The sequence below is a fragment of the Colius striatus genome, chromosome 18 (assembly GCF_028858725.1).
Source record: "Colius striatus isolate bColStr4 chromosome 18, bColStr4.1.hap1, whole genome shotgun sequence".
Classification (NCBI taxonomy): Eukaryota; Metazoa; Chordata; class Aves; order Coliiformes; family Coliidae; genus Colius; species Colius striatus.
In genome coordinates, this window is record NC_084776.1 from 3,740,070 (window position 1) to 3,764,097 (window position 24,028).

At 41.0% G+C, this 24,028-nt stretch overlaps 2 protein-coding genes across 3 annotated transcripts in view; both read left to right on the forward strand.

Annotated features, from left to right (window-relative positions):
• The window catches only part of PITPNC1 (phosphatidylinositol transfer protein cytoplasmic 1), a 79,620-nt gene extending 74,933 nt beyond the window's left edge, over window positions 1-4,687 (forward strand). Inside the window, exons 9-10 of the mRNA XM_062010484.1 lie at window positions 1,584-1,702; window positions 4,597-4,687. Coding sequence (XP_061866468.1) covers window positions 1,584-1,702; window positions 4,597-4,602 — 125 coding nt within the window. The 3' untranslated portion in view covers window positions 4,603-4,687. The remainder of the gene's footprint in view (window positions 1-1,583; window positions 1,703-4,596) is intronic.
• Window positions 4,688-10,593: 5,906 nt separating this feature from the next.
• On the forward strand, window positions 10,594-22,240 carry NOL11 (nucleolar protein 11). Of its 2 annotated transcripts, XM_062010727.1 has the most exons (18): window positions 10,594-10,753; window positions 11,951-12,064; window positions 12,916-12,972; window positions 13,577-13,722; window positions 13,980-14,037; window positions 14,611-14,749; window positions 15,146-15,343; window positions 16,066-16,142; window positions 16,868-16,991; window positions 17,643-17,740; window positions 18,013-18,090; window positions 18,858-19,042; window positions 19,298-19,423; window positions 20,108-20,329; window positions 20,827-20,905; window positions 21,193-21,285; window positions 21,585-21,692; window positions 21,945-22,240. In XM_062010727.1, exons 1-18 carry the CDS (start codon window positions 10,604-10,606, stop codon window positions 22,056-22,058), a joined length of 2,166 nt encoding a protein of 721 aa, XP_061866711.1. In that variant the 5' UTR covers window positions 10,594-10,603; the 3' UTR covers window positions 22,059-22,240. The 2 variants fall into 2 exon arrangements, with proteins under 2 accessions (XP_061866711.1, XP_061866712.1); XM_062010728.1 differs by lacking the exon at window positions 12,916-12,972.
• Window positions 22,241-24,028: the final 1,788 nt, after the last annotated feature.

Sequence of the window (24,028 nt, forward strand, 5' to 3'; positions counted from 1 at the left end):
TAGGGAGAGTTTTTCCAAACTACAGTTTTTAAAGTATCTGTGTGCTTTCAAGGTGTCTGTTGCCATCTTTTAAAGTAAAAGTTTGAGAAAGACTTGGAGATGATATTAGTCAGCTAAACTGAATTAACTGTTCAGTGTAATGAAATGAATTGTTAAACAGCATGTTATGTTACGTGTGTCACTGACTGATTACTGATGCTGATACTGTAAGTATGAATCTGTCTTGTCATAAACTTACTAAACTGTATTTCACTGAAGAAAATCTCTTTTCATGGTGTTATTTACTAATAAAGAGCATGTTCTCTGCTTGGCAAAATGCATCCTTAGCATGTTACTGACATGGCTTATGAGCTTGGTTTTGCTCCAGCTAACAGTAAAAGACTAAGAGTATGAGTTACTGGTATTCCATGTTTCCTTTCAATCAGAATTTGAGACTGCATTTCATTTTCAGTGATGAAGCAGTGTATTGTGGTACTAATGTCACAGCTAAAGTTTTATCTGCCCTTAAAAGCTGTCTCATAAAATGCAGCAAGAGCTTCATATCACCTAACAAGGAGTGATGTGACAGGAGAATTTGTAGATCCAAGTGACACATAGTAAACTTGAGTGTACATTACCAAAAGGGATACACTGCTAATAAAATACTATTTCATTTTTATGAGTAAAAAGTTGATGGCTGTTTTCATGAACCTCTGAAGTTAACAAACCACTGTAAAGAACAGACTGAAATCCTGACAGTCTCTGTATTAACTTATACCTTACTCTCAAGTAGATCTGTTGTGAAAGCATGGGAATACTCAGAAGAATGAGGTCACAAATCAATGAATTTGATTATTTATGTTTTTATGGCAAATGTGATTTATGGCAAATGTTTTTACAAGCTGCAATGAGTGCCTGGAGTTACATAGCAAGCACCTAAGATTCTGCAGTAGTATGACACCACCAGGCACGCCTAGACAATGAGAAATGATCCTACCATAGAATCAGCCTATTTGTAGACTATTTCTAATTGCTATAATTCATTAACTTGCCCGAGGCTACAAAATTGTGACTGTATTCACTATTAAATCACTTACCAGTATGATTAAGTGTGTTAGTTGCTGGAATCTAAGCTGATGTGTGCTCTACCAGTAAGAACGTTTGTTGGTTCTGAGAGGTACTATGCAAAGATAACATAAAATCTTTTTGAAAGTGCCTGGAAAGGTAAGTAAATATTTATAACATTTCTGTATCTATCCTTTATTCCAAAGGATCTTCTAAAGTCTTTTTAGAAGATCTTGGCCTTTGCCAAGGCCTGCACTTCAATACTTTTTGCCTACCTTATGTTACACAGATACTCCTAAACAATTTCCACTCCTTCCTGTTCTCTGACTCCCTTTGACTTAACCTTCTTACACCTTCCTTGGCTGATACAAACTACCTTTATGAGTCCATTTTCATAAAGCTAGTTGCTCCATGCTTTTATTTTTTAAATCCTTTTTTTGGCTTCTGCTAAAAGCCTGTTCCTAGAACCTTCTCCTTAGAAACAAATTAAGTTTGCACTGAATCAATGGAAAATGCCAACAATCTTGAACTTTTTACAGATATGACTATGGATGATGTTCGAGAATACGAGAAAAATATGCATGAAAAAACCAACATTAAAGTTTGCAACCAACATTCATCTGCTGTGGATGAAATAGAGAACCATGACAAAGCAAGAGTATGTCGATTTTTAAAACATATTGCCCATCCTAGGCTAATACACCTGCACAGATCAGAGAAGAGCAACCAACTGATCTTACTGGCCAGTCAGTGGAATTCTGGGGAGCTTTTGCTTCAGTAGGAACAGAATCTTCCTCCATGAAGTGCAGTCTTTCCTTTGCATTTGCAAAGTGCCACTGGTGTAAGAAAGGGTAGGGCTGGGCTCACACACAACTCCCTGTCTTCCAGGAAAACACAATTCTCAAATTTCAGCTAAATGCAGAGGAGGAAGTTAAATTGGAGTTTTACTTTCTATTACTTGAATAGTTAAAAAATGCAGGAGTTCAGAGGGCTTCAGTCAAAAAGCCAGGAACATGGGGAGTGGAAAACTTCAGTGGGACTGATAAAATGCTTTTCTTCACCAGCAAAATGGCTAATGAACTATTCATGATTTCCAACTAATTTTAATGTTGTTATTGATGAGATACCAAAAAGGTGAGAAGTATTTTCCTAAGTGTGGAACAGCAGTTTGTGGAGAAAGGCTGGGTAGGGTCTTGGATTCAGATTTGGGAAATTTCATAAAGAATTTAAGTTTCTAATTTGGACACCTCAAGTAGAGGCCTAAAATTAGAAACTACTATCTGCAAATAGAAAAGATGCAGTGATACTTGCTTCTGAAATGTTATTATTCCTTCATTTCTACTACTGTGCTATGGTACTCAGTGGTGGTTTTACTCATGTAATGAATGTGGGGCAAGGCCTGAACGACTTGAAGTCTTTCCTTTGTTATTACTCAGTGGAAAATGTCACCAGCCTGAGAAGATGTTGTCTAAGTAATAATCTGGAAGATAACGATTGTGTTTGTAATGCTGCAGCTCTGTTAACATCAAGGTTACTCCTTAGCTGAGCAGTGCATCGAGAATCGGTTTTGACTTTGGCTCTACACTTGAGGATTTGGCTTTGAATGAAGTCTGCCATCCCTGGCTCTCACATGGAAAAACTGCCACAGAGATCAGAGAGAATTTGTCATGAATGAAAAAAAGAGTCTGAACCTTCTTAGCTCAGGGCATGGACTTTGTTTTCTTGAGTGTCTGTCAGAACAGAAGGGAATTTAAAGCAAGTACAAGCTAAAAAGCACAAGTCAGCTGAAGGGACAGTAAGTATTTCATGTCTGAAGTTAAAATGATCAGTCCTGGAGGCAGCCACTTAGCAATACCAGTCTTCATTAAATGGCCAGTAAACTGAGAAATCTTCCTGTCCTCTTTCACTTTCATTTATGCAAGAAAAGCTTTTCTTTCACGTTTCACAGAAGTCTTCAGTGGAAAGCAGCCGAAATGAATGCAGAGGCTCCCTTTGATGGAAGGGCCCTTTTAAACCCTTTGAGTTGAGAAACACTACACACTCTGTTACAGGGTGTGAAACAAAATGTAGATCAGCAAAACAGGTTTAAATCAATCTCCAGCACAAGCAGTACCTGCTTGAGGAAAATCTGTTTATTTCCACCACTTACCTCAGATTTGAAACCAGCTTAGTCCTCACTCCTAACTGGCACTGGTGGCTGAAAAGATCCCTGGGATGTGGTCTGCAGGGAAGAGAGAAGGCAGCTGGCAACATGCATGCTTCTGTATATTTAATATGATGTTGTAATACAACATAAAGCTGCTTCTACCTAACATTTGCAGCCAAGGCTGCAGATGCATGCAGCTTGGGTCATATTAAAGAGCATCGATGTACCAAGAATGTAGGATTTTGTCATACATATGGTAAGCACCATTGCCAGTCCCATCCCTCAGGCACCCAAATGTGCCAGGATTTTAAATTGATTCAAAATCTGGTGGGCTTATCTCTGGTTGTTTTGAGCTTTTGGAGCTCAAAGGATCTATAAAATGGATGATTGTATTCAAAGTATTAATGAAATACTTCAAATCTACAAATTAAACATGACATCCAGTAACAACCATAACAGTTCTTTGATCTGGCTCAGTGTGCATCTTGCAGGCAATGCAGACATCGAGTAGCAGGTTTCAGAAGAGTCTCTTTTTTTTTGCTCAACTTCTCAGTTTGTAGCAGATGTCATTCGTTTGAGATTTTATCAACCAAGTTTTGAATGGCTCAGCTCAGAGCACATCTACGCTGGGGCCGCCCTGCCCTCTTGTGGGTTTCTCCAGCACTGTGGTACAGTCGTCACCTGCGTGAGAAGATTTGGCTTTCTGAGGACACAATTTTCCATTGCAAAGTGGCTATAACCTCTCATCTCATTTGGCCTCTGTTTTGCAGGGAACTAAGCGGTGGATCTTTCAGTTGGCCATAAATGTTTAGGGCCAGATTCCTGGTGGGAAATTTGGAAAGGATATCGGGGCTTTGTCAAGTCAGAGAGAATTCTTCAGGTTTTATTAGTAGAAAAACAAAACAGCCTCAGTTGTGTGTGTGCAGCTGCAACCAGAAGTCAGTGGAAGCTGTGCATGGGGGGAGAGAGAATTTTTCATCCCTTGATAATTACAGTAGACAAACAAACCCATGACAGCCCTTTAACTCCTTCATGTTCATAATCTACATGAAATAAGCAAACTCCCTCTCAGTTTTAAGTTCTGAAGTCTACTTGCTGACTGTGTATCTAAATGTATTCTTTAATTGCCTGGGAAGTAGCTTGGTTTCTCCAGCAATTACAAGAGGTAGCAATCTTTATTCAGTTCAGACCAAGGCAGAATAACCATCAGTATGCAATTCATATACTTCTTTACGTTTGTCTCTTTGTACTCCGATTGATGCTTTACAAGGCATTCATGTGGAGAATCACTTAATGATGTGCATGATAAGCAGTGGTTCCCTGATTTAGTATTTGGATGGAAATAGTCTGAGTTAATGAAATGATCCTCTGATTCTAATGTGCCTTTATCTTTCTTCCTGTTGAAGACATGACAATGGATGAAGTCCGAGAGTTCGAACGAGCAACTCAGGAAGCCACCAACAAGAAGATTGGGATTTTCCCACCTGCAATATCTATCTCTAATGTTTCCATGCCTTCTTCAACACGCAGTGCTCCATCTAGTGCTCCATCAACCCCTCTCTCTACAGATGCTCCTGATTTCCTAACAGTTCCCAAAGACCGGCCTCGGAAAAAGTCTGCTCCAGAAACTCTCACTCTTCCAGATCCAGCAAAAAAAACCCTTTAAATTAACCCAGCATGTTTCCTCCTGATAAGCCATGTCTACCACAGCAAGAGTGACGTAACTCAGTTTCTACAAAGGTCATGGTGGTTTGTTGGTTGTTTTTCTTTTGCTTAAAATAATCTTACTGGTGTGGAAAGATTGCTTCTTTCCTCAGACTTGATCCTTAAAACCTTCAGAGAAGTGCATGCGAGAGAACGTAGTTTATATATTCCTAAAGTAGTGTTTCAAGCCATATGGTACATCTTACTGGCATACAGTCTGAGGGGAACTCTAGAGAAGAAAATAAATCTTTCTGTAGCAGTATTTTACCTACAAATCCTCATCTAGCTCATAGTATTTGTCATTAGGAGTAGGTATTTAGTAAAGCTGCCAAGGACTTCTGAGGCAAATTAGTGCCAACTGAACGCAGGGTTAACAGGAAAAAAAACCCTCCCATTTTCTTTTATAGCAAATTTTTAAATCCTTCCTATTCTCAAGCATCTCCTGTGTATTCATAAACCTCTGACCTGTAACTCATTGCACTTGAACACCAACAGCAATCTCTCAGATTCACACTTTGCTTAATATGACTCAGGATTTGGGGCTTACCTAACAAACACGAAATTTTTCAAACCTAAAATGTCACTGTATTGAAGCCACAGTTGTAATGAATTATACTGACTTTGAGGCCATTGAACTGTTTCTATCTTGCACAGAATTTGTAAAAGAAACCACCTATTTCTTATAGATAGTATATTTTAATAGCTTTCCCCTGTCCTTTTGTGATTTCTTAAGCCCATATTGGTGTTCATCAATGACGTTCCATGCATGAGATTGAAAAACAAGCAACTAAATTGAGCCAGCTGAGAAGCAAAATCAATGAATTCTGTCTTTTCCTCACTGGAAGAAGTGTGGTAGTTACTCTGTAAGACCTTGAATGTAAAGGAAAGAAAACAGGAGACTCCTCACATCTTTCCTAAACAGCACCATCTCTTCTCACAGAAAGCTGGATCCAGGCTTTGCTGTCGTCTAGGGAAGGGGTGAACAAAATCAGTCACTTGAAAAAGCGAATGAATCATGAGGCTGCTCAGTCCTGTGTGGGGTGATGTTACAGAAACAGAAATGCTCCCCCTGGTCTGCCTGTGAATCACTCTTCCCTCTCAGGAATTAAAATACAAAAAAGGATGTTTCCCAGAAGTGAGGTGTAGATTGTGGAAGGAAAAGAAAAGTGGCAGAGGTGGCTTCTTCCTTCCTTTTCAGAATGTGAGCTCAGTGAGAATCTTTCCCCGCTGACCCCCATTCAGGGCATTTTGTTCTCGTTCATACAAATTGCTGTTTAATAAATGCTGTCAGTGTCTGTCCCTTGGTAGCACAGCAGACATTAAATAAAGCGCTGTTCAGTTCCCTGTGACTGACAGCTATCACCTGCATCACATGATCAAAGTGGGGGATGTTTTGTGCCTCCACTCACATGGTACCTGGATTTTTTTTAAAAAAAGGAGAGTCCTCCAGAGCTGAACTGTCACTGAATATTGAACAATCAGTTTGGGGATGGCCTTTTACCTGGACAGGATGTTTGTGCCATCTCAGCATGATGCTGTGACTGGACTGGCTTAAATGCACTGAACTCCTCCATGGCTGTAGATCCAGTAGACATTATGTTGAATGTGTGATATTTATAGGGTAGTTTTAGAAGCAGGAGAAGTAATTCCACTGCCAACCTGCACTGAAAACAAGTGTATATTTGTTTGATAGTTAAAATCCTGTAGCTAGCAAAACCCAGGAGTTCTCTGTAGGTTAGCTGTGGTCTGACTTCATGCATTCTCCCACTTACTGTCCATGCTTTGCTTTGCTTCTCTTCTCAGAGCTAGTTACTCTGTATGATTAGTGAACTAATGGGTGATGATTTCTGTTTAAAAAGAAGCTGCTGTAATGATACAAATCTTGCCAACATTAGTTTATGACTTCAGCTTAAAAGATGTGCAGGTTAGATATTCATGATTATAACTGGTCTAATCCCTTTATTCTGCAGGGGGGTTGGACTAGATGATCTCTGGAGGTCCCTTCCAACCCTACCATTCTGTGGTTCTATGATTAGTAGCAGAATCACAACATTGGCAGAGAAGGGAGACCTCTGAAAACATAAAGCATTGTTCAGTTGTTTTCATTTCCTGAATTTGACCTATATAGAAATCATTTAGGTCTGTTCCACCTGAAAGTCCATTTTTCAATTATTCTTTGTCAAAGAAAAATTTGCTCAGCCTACTCATAATGCCCCTGTGTTTACACACCACTGTTTCTATAGACCTCTTGGCACCTGGGTTGGACTGAGATTGTTAGACCAGAGCAGTCAGAGCCGTGCTCGTGTTTAACTGGTTGATTTCCAGTCCCATGCAGATACATTGGTTGTGGTAGGAAGCACGTTTGGTGATAAGGCACGTCTGGAAAGGATTCACATGCTTGCAAAGGGCACGTTATTACAGCTGCATGACAGAGCTGGAGAAGGAAGACACTGACCACGTCTTGGAAAAAATGTCAGACTGCTCAATGCTGTGTCTCTGTGAGTGCTGCTGCTGCAGCCCTTCCACGGAGCAGTGCAGCTCTCCAGGAGGGCCAGATCTATTCACCCAACCACCTGAATTCACCGTGGCTACAAGGATCACCATCAGACATGTTGCCTCTATATTGCTTCCTAAGAAAGGCAGATAAAAAGATCTGCAATGTTTCATGGCTTTGGATAAGAAATACTCCAGGCTTTTCATTGACTGTGAATTACCCTCTGCTGTGCTCTGCTTGACTTTCCCCACCAGTTATTGGTCAGTATCTTTCTCTGGTTGGTTGGGGTTGGTTTGTTTAAGGTAGGATAACTTTTTCTAGAATATTCCCACTCAAAACCACACCAAACTGGATTTTGGAAGTTGTCATCGAGGAGAAGACAGTTCAGAGCAAATAATGTGATTGTTTGAGTTTCTGTTAAAGCCTTCTCCCAGCTTTGCTTCTATTTGTGTGTATTTCATACAGAACAATCATTACAAAACAACTGACAAGTCAGTGCTGACAAGGGAGGTAGATCCAAGAAATTAACAAGGGGAGGTAGCTGTCAAGACTATGAGGAGCAGCACATTCCTGAAACACATACTTAATGGGATTGCTTATGAATGTAATGGTTAATTTTGTAAATGACTGGATGAATCCTATGGAAAGAAACTCTTTGACCTTATTCTTTGGCTTTTTTTGGTTATTCTGGAAGGTGATTTTGTGGCATCTAGTAGCCAGTTCGCGTTAATTGCTGCTGTAGACATTTTGAAATGGAAATATTTGTTCCTTGAATTTTAGTTTGTAACAAGACCGCTGTATTTTGTTAAAACTGCTTTGAAGCTTGCTGCACTATACCTTCAAAGCAATTAGCTATCATTTGAAATAAGCCAAATGTATATGCTTTTTATGAATTAGTGAGTACAGTAAGAGAGAATTCATGATCTTGTCAATAGGAGCTTTTCTGTCTCCATTGTTTGGACTTGGTTTTATATGTGCAAGTTAAAACTGCTAAATAAGTCTAACAATGTTTTGCTTTGAATGAACAGCATGGTCATTGAATTACAATCTCCAGTAGTTGTGTGGTGTCACTTAAAAAGGTTTCATTGGTTTATTTCATTTCTGTGATAATTCCAGGTAACTCTGAATGTCCAGTAACTAGTTTCTTTTATGTAGAGCAATGATGGCTACGTTAGGCAACACACCACGACCATCAAAGAAGGACCAAGTTGTGAAATGCTCTGCATGTTAAATAATGCAAGGCTCAGCAGGAGAATCTGATTGTCATATCTCTCATTCATATCACTTAGTTTCTGAATTTTTCCAAATTATTTATTATTTTTAATATTGTATTTTTCCTCACATTTTGTTGTAAATAAACTACCAACAATTATTCTTTACAATTGTGGCTCTTTCCTTTTACCAAGCCTCCTCTAGCAAGGAACAGAGCCATTAACTTTTCTGTCCCCAGCTCTGCAAGTCACTTGCACAAAGAATTGGCTTTGCAAGGAAAATTCAAACCACTTACAGCATCGACTAGGTTGTGGTGTGCCTCAGCTTTTAAAGATTTTACCGGGCCAGGTGCCCCCACCAGTCTGGCTTGAGCCCTATCCATTTGCAAATCAGCCTTTCCTTTACAATGAGGCTTTTCTGTAGGGAATCTAATTCTCTATGCAGGGTCTGGCAACCCAGTGTGCAAATATACTCTGGAAAACACTGGGAAAGAGACCACTCAAAGCCTCTCAGACTTGTCTACAAGTTATCTAATTTCTGTCAACAGGAATTTCACACCTTCAGTTATTCTTGAAGCTTTTCAGTAGAGGCTTGGCATCCGAAAATGACATTCACTTACACAGTGGAGAAATGCTTCACAACAGCATAGGAGGGGACACAGCAAACATAGACCAGGAAAATGTTTAAGGTAGGAATCTGATGGTGCCAAAGCAACAGAAAGCAGGCAACCCTCTGTGGCCTTGAATCCACGGTGAGGACTTCTCAGTGGCTTCAGCACATTAAGATGCTGCTGGGGTGAGGATGTGGAGCCTTGCCCTGCGGACAGCTGGCTGACTGGCCACCAAGGTGAAGTTGTCTTGACTGTCCTCTGACAGGCAAAATGACGTCTGGACTCCCCAGCAAGCAGCTAGGCCGGTGTCAAGCCCCTGACATCGTGGTGCTGGCAACACGTGTTCCCCAGCAGCGGTCAGCGGCCAGCACAGTAACAAATCTAATGGCTGGGCCTGGCCTGTTTTCTTGTTGGTTTGACTTGATGTTTTTTACAGTTTGGGCTCATATTGCTTGGGCCTTATTAAACTGTGCAGACAAAATACTAGTGCAGGAGAATTCATGAGGAATTGGTTAAAAACCTGAACCAGTGACCGTGGCCATTGGTGGATTTGGGCTGCATTGGTGGATTTAGGTTGTGTTGGTGGATTTGGGCTGCATGGGTGGATTTAGGCTGTGTTGGTAGATTTGGGCTGCATGGGTGGATTGGGCTGTGTTGGTGAATTTGGGCTGTGTTGGTGGATTTGGGCTGCATGGGTGGATTTGGGCTGCGTTGGTGGATTTGGGCTGCATGGGTGGATTTGGGCTGTGTTGGTGGATTTGGGCTGCGTTGGTGGATTTGGGCTGAATGGGTGGATTTGGGCAGTGTTGGTGGATTTGGGCTGCGTTGGTGGATTTGGGCTGCATGGTTGGATTTGGGCTGTGTTGGTGGATTTGGGCTGCGTTGGTGGATTTGGGCTGCATGGGTGGATTTGGGCTGCCTCTGGCAGAGGGAAAAAATCCACCCTTTATTCACAAAAATGAGACACCTCATGGGGCAGAAATCAGTCTTAAAACCAGCAGTGTTTTGCCGTGTAGGTGCAAAACCACAGCAGTCGTTCACCTCCTGTCCCTTCGCTCATCTGTGTGTAAGTGACACCTCACTCAGGTACCAACGGCCATAGAAACCATCCGGTTAAAACTGTGCCAGCAACGTGCTGGGAACAACTGAGTAGCTAGCACATCCTCCCGGGAAGCGGCGGGACCGGCAGCCCCGGCCGGGCAGGGCACGGCCCCACGACACCACGACACCAAGTCGCGACAGAACGTTTCCCTTCGGCCGTGCCGGAACCCGCCGACCGGCCGCGGCGCCCCGGGCAGAGGCAGCGGCGCATGCGCGGTGCCGCCGCCACGGCGGGTGACGCGCGGGCTCGTAGCGCCACGCCACGTCTCGCGAGAGCGGGAAGCTCGCCAAGATGGCGGCTCTGTGCGAGAGCTTCACGCTGTGCGGGTTGGGGCCCAGCGGCGGCGTCGGCCTCGGCGGCGGCCTCTTGGCGCTGGAGCCGGGCCCCGACCCCGACCACGTTCTGCTCACCGACCGCGGCAGGACGGCCACGCTCTTTAAGGTAACGGCCCGGCCTGCCGGTCCTCGGGAGCGTCGCCGCCGCCGCCGGCCGGCTCGGGCTCCCGGCGGGGTTTCTCCGGGCCAGGCCTCGGGGCCGCGCTCCCGCCCGCCGCGGCCGGGCTGTCCAGAGTCTGTCGGAGGTGGCGGCCCGGACGCCCCCCGCTTCGTCCGCCCGGCCGCGGGCCGCCATCCCTGGGCTGGAGGCAGAACGGTGGGGTCTGGCGCTGCGCCGGAGCTGGGCGCCCGTGGCACGGCCCCGGCTGCGGGAGCGGGGCCCTGGCCTGCTCGACCCTGCGCTCCGCCGCTGTCACCTGGCCGCCAGCGGAACGGCTGTCGGCTTAGGCGGTTGCTTCCATGTTGCTCCTTTTGCCAATTTTGTTGCTTCGTCCCAAGAAACGCTTCCATCCCGAAGCTGCAGGGCATGTGGCATTGCCTTACAGGAGCCTGCGTTTTGTCCAGCTCTCAGTTTTGTGCCAACTGCCTTCCTGCAGGCTGCAGGTTGAAAGACTTTAGTTTGCAACACTTCAAACTAAAAAGCAAATTCTGGTTTAATATATGCACATAATTCCATAGACCATAATAAGAAGCCTTAGGAAATACTTGGGGTCTTATGTTTAACTGGCATTCATGGGGCTAAGGATTGGATCTTAGTGGTTCCTGGGACAACCTCCTTCAGGTGGTTTATTCCCACTGCCAAGACCACGTGAGAGAACATAAACATGTTGGTAAATCTGCACAGCACAGCTCTGTGCTGATGAGGGGGTTGTTGAACACTCCTGGAGTACCTGGGAGTAAATCATATCAAACATCAGTTTAGAGAGTAAAAATCATTGCTCTTAGTCCCCTTAATTTACATTGAAACAGGAAGATTAAAAATGTGTTGCTGTGCATTATTGTGTTGGTGTGTAAAAGTAACTTACACTAGTGATTAAAACTAACACCTTCACTTTGGGTTTCATGATGTAACTTTGACCCATAATAGGCAGCCAGGTTTATTTTTTGTGTGAGAAGAAAATATTTCTAATGAATGTGGAATTCTTTCATGCCCAAGCAGAAGCTCTGAGTATGGCATTTTTCATATCTTGGTGTTCTTATTCAGATCAGACATGTGTGCTTCACATTTCCTTTCTGTTGTGAGAAAAATCCCCAAAGTGCCTTGTGTGGCTTTTTAACTACAATGTTGTTCTTATTCTTCCAGGTGTCAGATCAGAAGCCACTAGGCTGTTGGTCAGTTAAACATGGGCAGATGATCACATGTCCAGTTGTGTGCAACTTTGAAACTCATGAATACGTAGCTGTTCAGGATGACAAGGTGAGTCTTCTGAATGAGTGTAGGTAGAGAAGAGATCAGCAGTGTTACATTTTTGTCTAGCACGGAGCTCTTGGCAGTCTCTTGCAGTTCAGCTCCCCTCTGCTCTTTGAGAGGACAGGGATGTGCAGTTCTGTGCTAAGGAGAAATTATTTCTCTTGTTGCAGACTGAGTGACGTTTAGAACTGGATGGTCATTGTACTGAAGTGATTAAAATAGTTACCTGCATCATTGGATTTCTGCTCATGAAACACACTGCCTGTTTGTGCCCTTGTAGTGTCATCTCAGTACATGCTAAACCTCTGGCATTTTGTTGTTATTGCTGATGAAGTATCTTTCCTGACCTTTCCTTCCTCTTGAAACTCTTCCAGATCAGGTCATCTCCATCTTTAAACTGTCAATTGCTTTTATCTACTTGTATTTAGAATTCTGTATCTTTTCCCTTAACCTTCTTCTTCACTGATTCATAGAATGGTGGGGGTTGGAAGGGACCTTTAAAGATCATCTAGTCCAGCTCCCCCTGCCAAAGCAGGTCCCACCTAGGTCAGGTCACACAGGAATGCATCCAGATGGGTTTTGAAGACCTCCAGAGAAGGAGCCTCCACACCCTCCCTGGGCAGCCTGTTCCCTGTCCTTTCTTTGCAATCTAAGATTCCTGAGCTTGGTTTGTGTTCCTGTTGTCTCTGTGTCAGTTTCTCCCCATGCAGACTTCCCCTGGCTCAGTTTCCACTGAGGCTTCTGTGAATATTTTCTCTCTATTCTCCTCCTGTCTTTCAGTGAGATGCAATTGCTGGTATTTTGCATGCTGTATATTCCTCTTTTTACTGTGCTTAAAAGTGATGCTTCTCTTCAAGGTTTTAAGAATATGGAAGAATGAAGATGTTAACTTGGACAAAGTATTTAAAGCAACGGTAAGTTTCCGATGTGTGTTCACTTCTATTTCTGAAGTGTGTTCACATTTTGAATCTTGGTGGAGGGAAGAGCTGCTCATAGACTGATAACAGTACACTTTATCTGGTCATTATCTTAACTTGTGGTCCCTGGTGTTCTGGAATATTGTAAGGAATCTGCTTGGACTGAGAGACTTGATGATAAAAGTATTACTCTTAAAATGATTCACGTCCCAAGTGCAAGGTTTCAGCAGACCATCGGCTGAAGGTGTGTCTGTAAAGATGGTGAATTATGTTCAAACAGATCTATCTCTTCTGCTGATGGATGTGTCAAGCAGTGCTTTGTGCTGGACTGGGAAGTGGTTGCTTAAACTCCTCACTTTTACCTGCTTTACATGATGTGGCTCAGAAAGGTGATGTTTGTTGGGTCTGTTCTGGCTTTTTGCTGGGGCCAAGTATTGCAAATCACTCATTTCAGAGAAGTGGCTACGAGGCCTATGTGATAAAAAATCCCACAGATTCATCTATTACTTGGATGTTGAAAGACCTTTTGAAAAAAATCACAGGTCAGCCACTTGGTTGTCAAGGTATTGCAGTGAAGAACACAGACCTTTTTCCCCTCTAGCTCTCAGCTGATGTGTACCGAATCCATTCGCTGCCCAGCGGAGGCCCGGTGGTGCTGTTCAGAGCAGGTGCTGTGCGAACTTTGGATGTCCTTCTGGAAGCCCCACAACAAGAAATTGAAAGTGTTATCTCAGATGAAGTCATCAAGTGAGTGTGACATGTTATGAAGCTTGTGGCTTGCTCAGAGGACTTGATGATATGTTGTTCCTATTTCAAGGTGGTAGAGGTGGAATCTAAAGACTGACACCTTGGGGTTTGGTGCTTTTTTCCAACACATTGTATTTCTGAATCTTAAAATGATTTATACAGATGCCCTAAAAATAAGAGTCTGCTTTAAGAATGGTGATATGACTTTAGCTGTATCCTACAGTTGAGAAGACATTCACACAGCTTTCTGGTTTCAGGTGGAGTGAAGCTTTTATGGAAGGTCAACAACCTGTCCTAATTTTCACTACGGAGAAAGTGAGTGGAACACTTGTTAAAAAACCCTTTCCTAGCAGCACATCCAAGTGCTTTTTCTAAAATCCATCACCTGTTTCATTTGATTTTTAAGAGCTTTTAGGGAAATTGTTAGCCTGGTTCAATCAAGTATCCTGTGTTGGTGATAGAACAGTTAAACTGAAGTTGTGTTGCCTTCGGGGACAAGGAGTCTGGCTGTTAGATCCTCAGAGACCAATTAAGATTAATGATTAAAGTAGATGATTGTCTGACTCTGACTCTCTTGCTCTCAAATATTCCTTCATTGAGAAGAACTTATTAAAGAGGATTTGTGGGTTTTTTAACAAAAGAATTGAACATGAATTTGTATTTATTCAAATGCTTCATCCTGTGAATCCATTTGTTGTATTAGAGTTTTCTGTATGTGCTTGAATGCCAACTTTTCTGAATGAGGCTGATGTCCTGTAGAAAACGTTTCAGAAAACACAAATTCCCAATTGTACCCAAATAAGAAGTTAAGCAGTACCAATATCTGACTTTCTGGTATCTCTGCTTTGTGTAAATGGAAGGAAAGCTCAATTATCTTTTTTGTTTTAGGATGGGAATTTTTTTGTCTACGTGCAGAAAGTTAAGACCAACAGTCTACAGAAATACAAACTGGAACACCAGGAATTATCTAAACCACTGAATTTCACAGCATGTATAAAAAATACAAGCATCACACTTCTTTGTTTGTGTAAGTTATGTTTTCTAACTGGATGTAATTAGCAAGGAAATGTATGGAAGGACATAAAATGATGATATTTGTGAATTACTATTTAATGTTTTTATCTTTTTAAACTTTATAAAAAAAAATATTGATAGAAATAGTAAACCAAGTCTCCCTGATATTTCAGTGGCTGCAAAGGCTGACTTTTCCTAAATGTTCTGTACCTTGCATGTCTTGTGCTAGCTGTGCTTTATTTTGCAGCTTTGCATCATAGCAGGTCCTTTAAATATCCTGTATTGCTTCTCCTTCAGCACTCACTGGGTTTTGTTCTCTTTGGCTGTTTTCTTGCCATATATCATGTCATATCAGATAGGTTTTAGTACAATAACAGCTGATAAAAGCTCTGTTGATCTTCTTTGACAGATTCCAATGACTCTGTGTACAAGGTTCTGATACCGCTGCAGCAAAATAACGAAGATGAAGAACAAATTTTGTCCAAGTCACTACTACTAAAGCTTTCAGTATCTGGAAGTGTTCTAAAAGGAACTTCTTTAGTTGTTCTTGATAAAGACCACATTGCAGTATTAGGAAGTCTTTCTACATCTGGTGAAGAATCCAAAGGTAACTTGAAAAATCAAATTAAGATGTCCTAAGGTCTAAGATGTTCTTGGGCAAGGCACTAAGCAGGAAATAGTGTGAATAGAATGTTAGTTGGCTCTTGAAACTAGTACATAGTTGAGCTGTGCCATTGGGAACAGTAGCAGAAACAGAACCTTTTCCAGTGACTGTGCTGTGGATTACAGGGCTCACTGTTGTGTTTCACCGTTTCATTTCATGGTGTTTGTGAAACAGTTGGGAAGATACAGGGAGAGAACTTGGGAATGAGGGGGAATTAAAAGGACAACTTGAACGCTTGTAAAAGGACTTATGTGGGGAAACAGACCTAATGTCTTGTGGGAAATCCGTGTCTAAAAGGAGTAAAATAAACATTTCAGTCTCATGCCTTAACTTCTGAAGTGTGGAATCACTGAAATTTCAGCCCCAGAACATAACATTTTAGAAAAATATGTTCTTCCTGACAGGAAGCCACACTGGCTGCTGCCCCTCTTGCCACAGCTTCTTGGTTAAAGCTCTTCACTGGAAAACTAACTCATTTTAGATATTTTTGTTGAGCTTTAACCAGAATGACTTCATTCTTGATGTTGAGTGTATTACTCACTGAGCTATTTTGAAACAGTTACTTCTATTTCCTCAAGTGTTTTTAACTGGAAGTGGCAAAGGCAAATGTAGCATGTGTGTTGCTTTTTGAGGTTGTAACGTTCTGCCTCCTCTGGTTTCTCTAGAGTGCCTAACAATATGGAATACAAAATTTCAGACATTGCAGACTTCAAAGGAACTGCCTCTGGGAACCAGTGGACAAGTAAGTTCAATCTTTCTTCTGTGGTCCGTAAGTTTTGTGTGTTTGGCATGAAGAGACTGGTGGGTTTCAGAGTTCTGCCTCTGTTTGCAAGAGCAGCGAATGCCAATTTCTGAGACAAAACTACTATTGACTAGCTGGTGAGCAGTTTGTCAGAATATTTAGTGGGAGAATGGTGGCTTAGGACAGGGTTTTTTTGATAATTCAGTACTTTCTCACTTCTGAGGATCTTGATTATTTGGTAAGAGTGAAATAGCTCATTAAATAGAAAACCTAGCCAGTATCTACTTTGTTCAGGTGGTTTGCAGTTGGTTGTGAAAGTGATCCCTGTGTCTCCCTGAATAACATTTCAAGATGTGCAGATGTCAATTAGTGCCAAGTAAACTGAGACCTAAGTAATGAAGGCACAAGTGAAATAGAAAAACTGACTGATTGTGTCAGAAAATTGCACAAAGGAGAACTTCCACAATGAAACGATGAAGTGAATTTAATGCCTTGGAGCAGCCACTGTTACTTGAAGACACCTCTGGAAAATACCAGAATGCTTCTCATTTCTGTCTTTAAAGTCAGCAGTTAATGAGGGTCTGATGACAAGTGTGAAACCTTCCAAAAATGAGTTAAGGAAGCCTTTTAGGTGAATTTCTAAGTAAGGAGTTAAGCGTGTTTCTGCACAAGGTGATGTTTCTCTGCCCATCTCCTCATTAATTATGTGTTTCAATATTTTATAGCTGTGGTGTTATGAGGAAAAATTTTTTTTCACTCATGGGAAAGTGCTAACAGTGATTATGTACAAGTGTGAAACATCATCCTTGGCAGCTGCTGTGGGAAAGCTCAAGGACAGTCAGAGCCCTGGTAAGAATTTTTATAGTCATGATGAAAAGATCTCATAAAAAGAGAACTCTGAAATGATATAAAAGTTATTTCAGTGCTGTCATATAAAATCCATTTAATCTGAACAGCTTGAAGAAACCTAAAACTCTGTTCTGTCCCTAGCAGTTAAATCTGCTGCTGCTGAGGACACTGAAGCACACAAATGTCTTGAATTTATTGTGGCTTCACTTAACCTGGATGTCATTCGAATAAAGGAATTACTGAAAGTACTGCGTTGGTAGCTGTGAATCCTGGAAACAAAGTGAAGTGCTGTCTCCTAGAAATAATTCTCAAAGGGTTTGTGATTAGATGGGGCAATGTCAAACCTTAGTTTGTAAACTTCAGTTTTAAATTACACTGTCACAGTGTCTTTAATTTATGATGATAAAATGTTGTTGCAAGTAATGCTCACAACAAATTGTGCTCTTTCTCCCAGAGGCTAAATGGAAAAAGGGTATACAAAAAGGGTCATAAAGTTACCTACTGCTCAGATAGAACTGGAAACTTTCTTGGCATAAAATTACTTGGATCATGCTTTAGAAAACAACTTTTAGTATAAAAAAAAGATGTAATGTTCATACTTTAATAAATGTGCTCTGTTACCTTCATTTAGTTTTGTTCCTGTGTTCACAGATGTGTCTTCATTTGTAAACTGGAATACCCTTGGAGATGAAGAGCTGGATGTTTCCTTGCAGTCACAGCAGTCTATAAAATCTGAGTCCAAAATGACTGTAAGTTAGCATTAGGAGCATGTGTGTGGTTTTTGTTCTGTTTCTCTTGTCTCTTTCCTGTGCTGCTACTTTTAGGTGTTGTAGCAGAAAGAAGTTTCACTTTGTGTTTGTCACTCATTGTTTCTAACACCACTTCTGGCATTGGACTATGAAGTTACTCCTTGTAATCTGTGCAGCAAGTTGGCATATCAAGTTCCTAGTTATCATGTTCAAAATCCTTCAATATATATCAGCTTTTTGGAGCTGAATAAACTTTTTGTTTCTCTTTATAGTTAAGGTCAAGGAAGAACACTGTTCCTAAGGCACAGCCAGATACCTTATCAGTTGGGCAGCTCTTACTAAATCTCAAAGTAAGTAAACCAAATGTTCTGCAGTAGTGGTTGAGACATTCTCAAAATATTGTAGTTGTCTCTTAAGCTGTTATCTTTTTGCATCTTCTGTTGCACATATCAAGTTGGCAAAACTGCCTTAAACAGGTAAGTTGGAGGAAATTATTACTGTTGTGATAGAATGGTATTTGGACAAGATGAAAGAAACATTTCCTCAGAGTGTGTTGTGGGACTGTCCAGTGCAGGCCTTATAACAGCTGCCTGACTTCTGGAAACTTGCCCACATTTTTCATGGCGACCTTCTCTTACAGCACACAAGGTGGGAGGATGTTTCACCTGAACTTTTTGAAGGGGTTTTTTTGGTTCTTATTTATGGCCTTAATTTTGTTGAAGACATTTTGCATCTAGAAGGTCAGAATGCCAGGAATTCCACTGGAAATGTGCCAATAAGCTGTTTGGTTCCTTTCTAAAACTTGCAAGTGTTATGATAGATCAAGTTGCCTCTCTGCTGTGTGAACATAGCTGTAGTTCAGCTGTGGCTGGACATCTTAGTGATGTGACTGAGGTCCCTCAGCGGTTATTAACAGATACAACTCACCTGAGTTCAGAGTCAGCAGTTGCTCTCATTTGGCTCTTTCATGCTTGAGAGAGACACAGAACAGTGGGTGGGGGTTGTAAATTTTTCTAGCTTGCATTCCAAAATAAATCTCTTTCTACTTGATCTAGTGAGTAACTGAACAGTTCTTAAACCTTTGACTTCTGAGCTGCACAGTGTTTGTCATTTTCAGGATGCTTCTACAACTGCATTTGAAGATGAATTAAGACAACTGATGTCAAAACCCCAGGTGCCAGATTTACAAGCCACCATTGGATGTGTAGTAACTGCTCTTACGAACAGATGTAAAACAAACCAGAAGTACTACCCTCAAAATTTCCTGCTACAGATAGTCCAGACCCGAGACTTGTCTTACAGGTGATGGTTCTACTTCTTTTTAATTGTAAGGAGTAGTCTTGGAAAAAAAATGTAAACCAGGTAGAAATGTTCTTTAGAAAGCACTCTGGAACTGTCAGAATTTACTCTCAGAGGTGCTTATGCTTGTTTTCTGATGAAGACGACACTTTCCAGGTGGATTTTTCTGTAAAACAAGATTAATACTCGTGCATTAGTCATCAATGGAGTTTTCAGTGGGTTTGAGCTATGCAGCCTATTCTTTTCATATTCTTACAGTTTATGTCCAGATTTAATGGCTGTTGCTTTGGAGAAAAAAGACCTGTATCTCTTACAAATCTGCTTACAACAGTTTCCAGATATTCCTGAAAAAATTACTTATGCTTGCTTGAAACTATTTTTGAGGTAAGTTGGAATCACTCTCTTTTTTTTTTTAATCACCAAACCAAGCCCTTTAACAAAAAGCTGTCTGTTGCTAAGAGTGGCTTTCATTTTATAGATCAGCAATTGATACTGTGCATTAATTCTTTGTACAGAGTATGTTGCAGTCTTGCAGACTGACAAACTTTTTACAAGATGTCTGTTGTGTACTTTCATTCTAAAAAGTCTGGAAATGGTAATTAAATGAACATGCCTTTTGATGACATTTGCATCCTTCTACAGATGTAGTTGTTGTTAAGCTTTCTGTTCTCTGTGCAACAGCCTTCATTGAGAACTTACCTGGGGCAAGGAAACCACAAAAAAAAGTGAACTCATGTAAGTTTGACAAAAATGGGGTTTGTATCCCAAAAAGGATGAAGTTTTAGGTAGACACCAAAAGAAAAGACTGTTGTGTTGTAACTGTTCCTGCAGCCTTCTGGAACAAAAAGGATTCTTGTTTTGTTAGTAACATCACATCTTGATAATTTCAGACCTCAGATTTGTCAAATAGTTTATTACTAGGTAATAGGAGAGCCACTGTCTTGTGGGTTTTGACTTTCATAGTAAGCTTCCAAGAGTTCACAGTGTGCACTGCTGTTGGGCTGATGGCTTTGCTGATTTTAAAGCTAATAATTAGAAGTATTAAATGTCTGAAATTTTCTTCTCCAGCATTAGTGACGCCTATCTTCACACAGTAGATGTAGATCTAGAATCTGTCATCTGTTACATTGATATTGACTCCAACAATAAAGAAGTTAAGACTGAAATTGTAGAGAATGGTTTCAATGCAGAGCTGGAACGAGACATGTGGGCTGCTAAAGTCCCAGAGGAAAGCCACTCAACGGCTGATGGTGACTTCTGCCCTGTTGGGCCACAGAAAGCAGCATTGTTGTATCCTCTCTGTGATTTAATGAAGGAAAGTCAGTGCATTGGGTGTGAAGTTGCATGTTTGGTGTTACTAGAAAATATTTCTGTTATTGTTGAAAATATTTCACAAGTTACAATGGGAGAAATTCCTACTCGGTAGAAAAATGTCTGAAACAAGTAACTCCTAGAAAGCATCTGCACCTGTTTAAACTTACTTGATTGCAAAAGTGTATTTTCTCTTGAACAGACAGTTTCATTAGCATCAATGATTTTGATGTTTGTTTGTGAAAACACATTAATGAGTTGCATACTTGCCCTAAACAGAATGGTTCAAGCTAACTGTACTGTGATATTGCAGCTGCTGTATGTATGTCATGATGGAAATAAGAGAGATTGAAAAATCTGCAACAGAACCTCTCATAAAGAACCTGGACTAATACTTTAATTGGAATTCACTTCAGTTTGTAGAAATTTGTAGTATTTTTCTCCTACAGTTTTCTTTCCTTAATAGTGCTGCACAGAAATGCTGTTATCAATGCAGCATACAGTGAAACATTTCTTCTGCCTCATCTGAAAAACCTTCCAGCTCAGCAAGCTGTTGTAAGTATGTTAACATGAAAAAGCTTTAAAAGCCTTGCTGTTGTGGGGGGAGGGAAAGGGAAGAAGGTTTTTCAATTGTGTGTTAGAAACTTGCCACTCTTACTGGAGTCTGAATCACCAACTAATGCATGAAAATGACATTAATATGGAACTCAATGGTCTTTAGATGTGTTCCAACCTAAACCATTCTGTAAGGGTTCAGTGAAAGCTTCTAGTCTGTGGCTGCATTAAATTGCATTGGCACAGTCAGTGGAACTTTAAAAATGTCCTTATTTTTCTACTTGCAGCTGTTTCTCAGGTATTTATACTACCTATATGTGAAATGCAGTGAAAAAATCAATACCACTCTTCCTGGAATACACTCTCCAACCATCAGCCAGGTGAGAAGCTGGTTCTAAGAGTCACACTTCCTTTGTTTTTTGTGTAACTTCATGAGTAGTTGTGAATATGGGGAAATCCACTGAGATCTACATTCATTCTACAAAGTGTTGTCTCTTAATAGAACCTGTATGACGTCAAATGTAACACAACACTTCAGTATCAGAAAATATGCTGCCTTAAAATATGCAGCCATGCATTTTGCATTAGAAGTTAATGTTTCAGAGTTCAGCTTTTGGAGGAAGTTCTGTGTCATTTGCTTACTGCAGTGTGTAAATGAACTGTCATTGTTTGTGTTCAGATTATGGATTGGATGTGCCTATTACTCGATGCTCACTTCACAGTAATGGTGATGCTACCAGAAGCCAAAGAGTTGCTTTCAAACCTGCATAAGTTTGTAAGAGCCCAAGTAAGTTGCATATTCTGGAATAATTGTTTGATTGGAGTATGGTGTTAAGAAGGTGGGGTGGGGCAGACAGCAAATTGTAGAGTGAATCAAATAGTGTCTGTGTGCTCCTTCCTGAGTGTGAAGTGGCAGTTGTCTCCCTTATATTTGTTTAATTATTGGAAACTCTGCAGGACCACAAGTAATTCCACAGTATAATGATGTATGAATTGAATTCCAGTTTCTCATCCTGTAAATATCTTGTATTCTCTTTAGGTAAGGTTCTACTCTGAACTCAACAAGATTGAAGAAAGTTTGCGAGAATTACAAAGATTAAACCACCAGAAGGACTCTCAGACATATTCTATTGAAGTGCTGGAACTCATTTGAATCTGAAATTAATTATTAAGACATGTATTTTTTATTGATTCTTTTTATGATGAGGATCTATTAGCACTCCATATTGGGGATGTGAAAGTTGTTTTCTGCATAGGAGGAGCACGGTTACTCTGTAGCTACGTGGACGTTGTGAGTTTGAAACTCGTGTATTAAAAGCTCTGTTTTTGACCGAATGAGAAGCTGGATGCTTGGTTATATTTCCATATATCATTTTGATATATCATCATAAGAATATGCTAAAATGCTACATGATTCTTGGCAAAAAAATCATATGTTTGCAGTAAGGCCTCAACAGTTGTTTCATCAAGTGAATTGATATGATTTTGTTGTACTTGCTGCTTTTTTGCTTCATCCATTAAGTCTTTGATTAGATTCTTCAGAGATTGATTAGATTCTTCAGATCTCCACCCTGGTTATGAACTGTAGATGAGCTCATTTGAATCTGCTTCTCGGATTTTTTTCTATTTTTAAGGTTTTTTTACTTGTGTCCAAAGATGCATTTTGGCATTTACAGACTTGGCTTAAACAGGGAAGGGAAATCAAGTGTAGGTACAAGGTTATTCCCTAACTCACTGCTTTCTCTCTCTTATGTGTCACAGGGTCACCACTTGTTACTGTACCCTTCTGTGCTTTCCAGTGCAACAGGTCTTCTTACATTGCTTTAAAAAAAAAATAGAAGAGAGGAGGTTGTGTGATGCTCAGTGGTGAAAATCTTGAATTACAATAATCTGAAGCTGGTCTGATGCATCTCATCTCTTATAAGACCACCAGCATCCACCAGCTGCCTATAGCTGGGGAGAAGGAAGAGGTATACAGGAGGAAATAGACTCCTTCCTCAAATGAAGCAGCAGAGCGCAGTTATTGAACAGGATGTCTTGTTACAATCTTCATCTTGGGTTGCCATCAGCTAAAGGTGACTTTTCTCAGGCAGAGAGACTGCTCCTCTAGAGCATGTTCTGCATGGACTTGCAGAATGGAGTTACTGGATTTCAGCATAATTAGCTGTACTTCCAAACTTCTGCTTTAGAAATATCTGAAACTTTCTTGCGTTGAAGGGTTTTCCTTTCCAAGAAACTATCCAACATAGTTTCTGCTTTTTAAATAGTCCTCTCTTGAAATCCTGCCAATGGACATTTGAAGCTTTTGTGGAAGGGAGAGAGGAGTGTAAAAATAACATTCAGCTAAAATGTAATGCTGCGAACTTCAGAGTGAGTTTGACAGGTCTGAAAGCTGACCATGCAACTGGTAACTGCCAGCACACCTCAGAGCAAGAATAGTATCTTTGAGCAAATAACTAGCCTAACTGAAAATAACCTCTTGTTTTGGATGGTTTTTCTCTGATAGTGGTGACTTCAGCATGTGTCACTGGTCACAGTGGGACAGTTTGATGTGGAGCAGCATGTTGGAAATCATTGAATAAAAAGCCCCTTAACCTTTGTCAGGTTCAACTTGCCTGAGAATGAACTACAACGTTTTCCTTTCCCTGGCTAGAGCAGGATTGTTGTGGCTCAAGTGCTCAGTGCATAACATTCTGGACTTTGGCTGTATAACTTTTAAACAGCTGCACACAGTTAAAAGCCTTAAGACTCCTTGGAAGCTGACACGTGCTGGTTGTGTGTTTGTGTTCAGTGTTCTCAGAGGTCAGTACCAAATGTATGTAAAAATGGAAAACCAACTAGACTGGGCAGCTGAAGAATCCTGTCGAGCGGTACTGCTTGGCACTGGCAGGAGTTGCTTTTAACTATATGGAATATGAAAACTCATCTCTGTTTTACAATAAGAACCTTTTTACCCACATCAGTGTTCATGTGAAACTGACTTATTACAAGCTACATCTGGGACTGAGTGCTCATCTAGGATAGGAGAAAATGGGCCAGATAAGCATAATGCTGGAGTTCTTGAAGTCCAGTATAAAAGGGATGGTTGGAGACAAGCCTTCAGAACAGGCAGACTTACATCAA

Bases quoted from the DNA above. Each gene is read 5' to 3' on its own strand.
- NOL11 (XM_062010727.1), top strand. From the start codon at position 10,604: ATGGCGGCTCTGTGCGAGAGCTTCACGCTGTGCGGGTTGGGGCCCAGC. The intron at 15,344-16,065 runs GTAACTTGAAAA...TGGTTTCTCTAG, and splicing joins ATCTGGTGAAGAATCCAAAG to AGTGCCTAACAATATGGAAT. The intron at 17,741-18,012 runs GTAAGTTAGCAT...TTCTCTTTATAG, and splicing joins AATCTGAGTCCAAAATGACT to TTAAGGTCAAGGAAGAACAC.